At 31.5% G+C, this 7,485-nt stretch overlaps 1 protein-coding gene across 3 annotated transcripts in view; it reads right to left on the bottom strand.

The window, feature by feature from the left end:
- Positions 1-7,485, bottom strand: part of LOC107442145 (solute carrier organic anion transporter family member 74D) — a 57,697-nt gene that overhangs the window by 11,268 nt on the left and 38,944 nt on the right. For all 3 annotated transcript variants that reach the window (XM_016055616.4, XM_071184363.1, XM_016055618.3), the window contains 2 exons: positions 6,385-6,591; positions 4,890-5,054 (listed from right to left, as the gene is read on the bottom strand). In XM_016055616.4, the coding sequence (XP_015911102.1) occupies positions 4,890-5,054; positions 6,385-6,591 (372 nt within the window). The remainder of the gene's footprint in view (positions 1-4,889; positions 5,055-6,384; positions 6,592-7,485) is intronic.

The raw sequence follows: 7,485 nt of genomic DNA, 5'->3' as shown, positions 1-7,485 counted from the left end.
TAATATGATTCTTAAAACTAAGAATGGTAAAGTTTAAATGGGCCTTTCATGTTATATCATTAAATTTAGTAATACTATTTCTCGGGCATTAGGTTTTAACTCTTATAAGAATATACATATTTTTTCTATATATGTACAAATATTTTTCCGATGTGTTTTGGATATTCCTTCTCTAATAAAAGGTGTTACCATTTTGTTTTCTTTTGCATAAGAAAGGATATCAAACATTTTTCTTTTTCTAATTTAATAAGCCACGATAAAGAGGAACGTTACAATGTTACACGCTGCATTAAAGACGTCTCCAGAGTAAATAAATGACTGTTCATATCGAAATCGCAAGTATTAGTCTCATACAACAACGCCCCCCTATAGTTCGTTGCGATCGCGAATTGAAAATGTTAGCTAATTGAGAAGTGAAAATTTGCTTATAATGTCACATAAATTGATATTTTATTACCATTAGGAAATATCTCTTTTGAAAAGCTTAAAAGTTTTCAGTCACGACAATGTATAAAAATTTTATTATTATGATTAATTGCAATTATTATACTTAATTTTGAGAGAATTAACATTTTTTTGGAAGAATATTGTTTCAGTAATAGAATGTCGTTTGGATTTCGCATCATATAAGAAGTAAGAATGAAACCAACACGTAGCCACGTCTAAAAGCAAATGATTGAACTATTTTTACAATGGTTTATTGCATTGTTGCCTATTCCAAAAATAAATTCAATTTTCAAAAATATTTCTTTCTTGTAAGTATCACATTATAAAAATTAGCTTCTCATTTAGCTATTTATTAGTACAACATCTCAAATAAATATGTTTATTATTGGTTATACAATGTGTTCCACTTAAATGAAACAGTTTTGATTTTGTGCCATGACTAGATGGAAAAAAAATAAGGAAAACCAAATATATATTAACAATGCCTTTTTCCAATTACGTATTAACAAGGTGTAACTCACTTTCTGTTCCATCTGAACAGGAAAGAAACATGAAATAAGAAAAAAAAGACGAAAAAAAGTATCCTGCTGAAATAAAGAATAAACTTAAGATGTCATCCAATTCAGAGCTCCCATTATAATGTAAGTACCCTAGCTAAGCGGACAGTAACTGAAATTTCGATTGACTATAAATTTCTTGTGGTAATAATATCACTATGAATTCTGATCGTGGTGAAATTGGCAGGGAATAATAAATATTAAATTTGATATCGTGTTCGGAGCTGTAAATGAGGCTTAAACATTCTAATTTTTCGAGATTTTTTAAAAGTCATCAGTTAACTTTGCGATAATTTAGTGATTGATTCTGACACTATGCTACAGACCTTTAACTAGTTTTAATTTGGTCAAAAAATTTCGGTTGTCGATAACTTTTATTTGACGGTAATATCGAGTTAAATTCTGCAGGTAACGACTACGAAATGATTATATCTTGATACATTGATATCGGGCAGGGAATTTGAGTAAGGTTTTGAGAGCTAGAGCAAGTCGGAAAGAAATCTAACTTCAGATTTCATCTACACAAACATTCATTCATCAACATTTCATCGCAAAGTTAGAAAGCTTTCATTGAGTTAAAATAAAAATTTAATAGAAAAAAAGTTTTTTACATTAAAATTAAAATATTTATTTTTAAGTGATAAAAAAATGCTAATAAAAATAATTAAAAAACTAACACCAGTCAAACTTTTTGTAAAATTATCAATAATTTATCCTTTTAGTTAAAATACTTCTGAAGTAAGCTTCATTCATTAGCATACTCTTAAATCAAACAGCGCATTAAACAAAACAAAAAAGTAAATGAATAAAAAAAAATTAAAAAAATAAAGTTATTATAGAAATCAATGCGTAAGCTAAAAGCTCCCAACAAGTAGAATGAAAATGGCATTGAATGAAATGAGAAGCGTTCCCTAGTGTGGTAACCCATTTTACTAATTTTCTCTTTCGCAACCCCAATGTTTCGGATAATTTAGAAGCTATTATCGTAACCCTCTGACTAAATTTAGGTATCAGGAAGTGATTACAGTTAATACATGTTTATATATATGGCTTGAAATATATGATATTGCGTACGATTTACCAGACCCTAACGAACATTTGCATCCATGTTATCCCCAGTTACAAAGATGGCAATCATCAATTCTGCCACTAACTGAAACTGCTACTTTTTGCCATAAACAATCTTACTTATGATAGACTCCCACGTTTTCTTGGGGATGTAGGTCGTTTAAAAGGGAAGACCAGTCTTGGCATGCGCTCAACTATTCAAACACCAACACTGTGAAGATTTTGTAACGTAAATGAACGCATTGTCTAGCTGTAAAATCCCATATTGGGCCATCCATTCTCCCTAAAAATGGCAATAAGTGGATTTCTTGAATTTTTCAGTCACCGGTTGCCTCCATACAGCCTGGAGTACGTACTACCATCATAGTTTCACACACAATTAACCAGCTTTGCTGTGTAATGAAGAACTCTTTTTTTTCTCATACCATTATAATAGTATACAAAACAGTCTGTACCATCTTTATTCTTCTACAGTTTACAATTTTTTTCCTTGTGGATAACTTGCAACCTGGGCTTCTGATAACTTTTTTATTATGCAGATTTCTTGTAGGACATGTAAAAAGAAAAAAGAAGTTGCGAAAATTTTCTCCAAATCCACAGCAATTCGGAGGTTCATAAATGCTATAAGAAGGCTTGGGGATAAAGTTAAAGTTAATTTTCTCCCAGGTCACATGAGGCAACCAGTACCAAAAAATGCAGGTAAGTCATATACTGTGGCCGAGATAGCATGGTTGACAGGGCGCTGGATTCACATTCGTGAACACGGCAGTTCAAATCCAGACTGTCGAAGACTCCTCGCCCAGTAAAAGGAGCCTGGTGCGCATTAAATCTGTCGGGTCACAAAGTACTTCATGCTTTCATAACAAACTATACCTCTGAGGGTGCTGATATGGAAATGGATCGTTCTCTGATTCATGTCAAAATTACGATCCGTGAATGAATAGATGTATGATTGGGTCTACCCGATGAATGGGCGTGACGTATGGGTAATGGTAGAAGTAGAATTCTCAGTCATAGATGGCGCCACTGGAAAAAGAGAACAATCACCCCCTCCCCCCTTACCTTAGTGGCCTACAATAGCTGCATCAAGTCATTTACTAGCATTTGAAGGAAGAATTGTTGTCCCAAATTCGTATAATGCTTTCACTTACTTTATTTCAAAATCTTCAAAGTGGTGGTTTTTGGATATTAGGGCACATGTCATTAATAACATGCCTTTCCAAGAAAAAGGCTCACCTCAGTTGCCACCAAGAACAAGAAGTTTCAGTCTGTGGCAAAAAGGGAAGACTGCCATCATTAAAACTTGACACAACGTCATTCTGTTTGGAATTGGTAAATGGTATGCAACATCACATATCCCAAGTCATTTATAAACTTTACGAATATTTTGGCTAAAATCAAAAGTGGCTTTATTTCGACTGGACACCTTTTTGATGTTCTTTTCTACTTATTCAATTTTATTTGCAATGGATGAGGAAGTGAGTGACTTCAATTAAATATGTGTTTAGACTTTCTTAAGATCGATGCTTCACCCTCATTATTTATTTATTTATTTTTTATTATAAATTTTTTGCATCGAGTCATGACACAAAATAAAGGCGTATTTAAATGTGACACACTGTAGAGATTACACTCAATCTTTAATATGTTCTTTTAAAGTATTTGTATAGCTTCTGAATTTTTCATTATTTGTAATAGATCACATAGAATATTTAAATAATTTTTGAAATTTAAAATATTTTTAGCCGTTAAATTACTTTAATATGTTCGATTTTTGCACGTCTCTTGTTTTTTTCCCTATGTATGATATTCCGGTTCATATTACTTAAACATTTTTACAAGCATAAAAATGATGCATAAAATATAAGTCGAAAGTATGCTTTATCTAATGTATAAAGTACAAGAAAAATAAATACCTTAACAACTTTTGATCTAATAGTAGAATTTTTACGTACTAGAGCAAAATATTATTCGTTTGATGAACTGACCTTAGATATGCTAATTATTTAATGCAGACGGTATTTTAAGGTATGAAATTAGACACAAAAATAGACTTTTTCTCGATAAACATGCTTGTTTTCTGAATGATTAGAGATATAGTTTATAATATAGTTTAGGCAGGAGATCGGTCGAAAGTATTGAGCCCCATAATGTTTCCTTAATTTTTCTGGCGTATTTCACCCTGTCTTTGGAACTTTTGAAGTTTTAAACCTAATTGATAAAATGTATTTTTCCAAATATATTTCCTTATGAAAAGAAAAAATATTTTATTTTGAGAAAAGCCTATGCCTTGGATAAGTTTTTAAATAAGTCCATGTAAAAAAGAAAAACATTCTTCCAGTTATTTATTATTTTTTTATTATTTAATTTACTAATGGTCGAAAAAATTTCGAATTGTTCAGAATACAAATTTTTCAAATTTCCTATGTCATTTGAAATGACAAAATCTAAAATATGAAGGCAATCGCTCAAAAAGTTCTTGAGTAGTAAATAGTTTAAAAAAAATTTTTTTTTGAGGTGGCAGAAAATTCAATAAGTGAAGTTTCAAAAAAGGGGCACAAGTTTTTGACCACTCACAAGTCTAAAGTATTGGACACATGCATTCCATATTGCGGTTACTCCCCCATTTAAAGAATCGAAATCAGTCTGAAAAAAAGTTCATTCGGAAAAAGTACTTTGTTGCACTTGATTTAGCAACTTAAAATATCGTTTGCATTAATTAATTAGTATTTTTAAGAGTAGGCTCTTGGAATCATTAAAATATCGTTTTAGTACACGCAGATCCGATTATGAGATCAGAAGTTATTAAGCTGTTACCTGAATAAAGACTGGCCACTGAAGCTGACTGCCTGAACTGAGTCTCCATGTATTTGGGAAGGAGGACGTAATAACCTATCAGGCCATTAAGTCTGAACACTCCCCCCAAATAATGGCAGATCAAAATGGGATTCTTTCCGAGTCTCTTCATTGCTTTGCCCATATCTGAAAAAAAAAAAAAGAAGTAAAGCATATAGTAACGCTCTTCAGTGCGAATGATGAAGCATCGTCTGCTATTCCATAGGTTGCTGTTGTATATATTAGACGTTATTTTACATTTCTAGTCATTTGATTAAGAAAAGTTTTACAGAAATTATCTTCCCCATTATTACCACTCAATAAATCCCCTTCAAATGAAGGAAGTGATACTATTCATAATCTGCGCAGCTCGAAAGAATACAATAAATATATCAATCTGTTTCGAAATTTGAATTCACTCGTTTTGTGAAATGTCAGTCCCCTTCTGAGATTTATTTTTGAGTATCTGCAGTTATTTTATCAAAAATGTTAATTCCCAAACAGCATATCATTTCTAATTCAACAACGAACCGAAGTTAAAATCATGACCTGCCCGACGAAAACTGAATATTCAGATTTCAAATAGGGAAATGGTCAGGATTTTTTGATTAAGGCTGATTGATTAAGGTGTAAGCATTAAAACTCTATGGTAGGTCATGAAAGTGAGAGTTTGATCGATTGCACCAAATTTTCAGCAATTCTCTGTTGATCAGGGCTTAAAAAATTCTTTTAAATAAACTTCTGACATAGTATTTAGTACTGTTTGGTTATTTGTGTTTGCGTCACACATTTGGTCATTTTTGTTTGTGCGTCAGATATATTTCATTTCACCATTTCAAACTCAACAGTCCCAAAATATTTCAAATATAAATTTCACTGACTAAAATTATAATAATATTTAATATTAATTATAATATTAATAACCGACTGGCCTGTGTAGGGGTTGGGGGAGTGCCCTGCATCAGAAAGGTTCTGGGTTCGAATACCGGGCAAGGCATGGATGTTCTTTCCTTCTTTGAACTATCTGTCCTTACTGTGAGAGCAACGTTGGCCCATCTAACATGGTGCCCTTGAAAGAGTGGCCAACAAAGCTGCCCCTCAGATTCCTGGCTGACCTAGGTCATTATCCAGATGGGCATTGGAGAAAATAAATAAATAAATAAATAATACTAATTACAAATATTTATAATTAAATTAATAGTGATCATAATAACCGTAAGAGAGTTTAAATTAAAAAAAGAGAGTTAAAAATAGTTTGGTGTCATTGTACCTTGTAAGTAAGATCCTCAATGGTACAAAGAGTTAATTTTGTCATTTTAAAATACGCATGAACGTAAGCTTAGTGTAGTGCAGTCTAATCATTCAGTTTTGTAGAGGGGGGGGGATAGGGAAATTTGAAAGTGCACTGCTTTTGATTTGCTTTCGATATTTAAAAAAGAAAAGAAACAGATCAGTTTGTGTAGACTGAAATTATTACCTTTGAGTTGTTCTATTGGCGATTTCGGTGGTTCTGGTTTGGTTTCCTTCTTATTTTTAAGTTCAGATGGCAACTTCTTTCCGGGGAATCGTTTAGGGAAGAGAACCATTGGAATAGAAAATATAAATATGGCTATGCCTAATATGATGAAGCCTAACCACCAAGCTCCGATCCATCGGGGGTCTTTTGTGCTATATCCGGGATCATCTAAAAAATTATAACAGTTCATTTACAGCATGAAATAAAGGTTAGTTCAAACAAATCATTTTCAAACCATTCTTCAACAACAGTAATGTATTTTTCAGATAGTGTTGAATATTATTGCACTATTTTCTTCTTCTTTTTTTAAATTATTAATAATCATTTAATAAGTGGTGTCAATCGTAAACGAAAATTTGAATGAATTTATCAAATAATATTTGTTCACAACAACCAGTTTATATCATTTTTACATTGATTTTTAAACAAAAATAACCTTTGGCTTCCAAAAAAGCAAAAGCAAATGATATTAATTCATTATATTTTGCATTACGTCTTTAAATTAAAATCAAATTTCATACAAAATAATATTAAGTGCAGTTATTTTCCCTGTGATTTTGTATGAACTGAAACTACATATTTTTAACCCCTTGCCTGTGAAATATATTTGAGAAAAATACACCAAAAATGGAAGATTAATTTTTTCTTTCAATTTGTTCTTTATAATCATCAAAATGTTGGAAATAGATTATTTTATATAAAAAAAAAATTTAACGAAATATCTAATATACTTAATACTCTCACATGTATGGGAAATGTTATTTGATACAGTAAGTTCTGCGCAAAAATTACAGCAGAATAAATCAAATAGCATAATTTTCATGACAAATATGTTAAACTAATACAACAATCTTATTAATTATATCAAGTGTCATGAATTCCATGCCCCTCAGATTTCTTTGAATTTCCAATAAATTAAAAAAATCAGACAAATGGCGCGAAACTGCCAAACTGCAAAATTTAAAAACAAGAGTATCACCTTCCATTGGGAAAATGGGACGGGCATTTCAAAGTTGACTCATTTGCGTTGCCCTAACTGAGTTCGGGTGTTACACCACGCAT

This window comes from Parasteatoda tepidariorum, chromosome 8, assembly GCF_043381705.1.
Source record: "Parasteatoda tepidariorum isolate YZ-2023 chromosome 8, CAS_Ptep_4.0, whole genome shotgun sequence".
Classification (NCBI taxonomy): Eukaryota; Metazoa; Arthropoda; class Arachnida; order Araneae; family Theridiidae; genus Parasteatoda; species Parasteatoda tepidariorum.
This window is presented reverse-complemented; position numbering and strand designations above follow the sequence as displayed.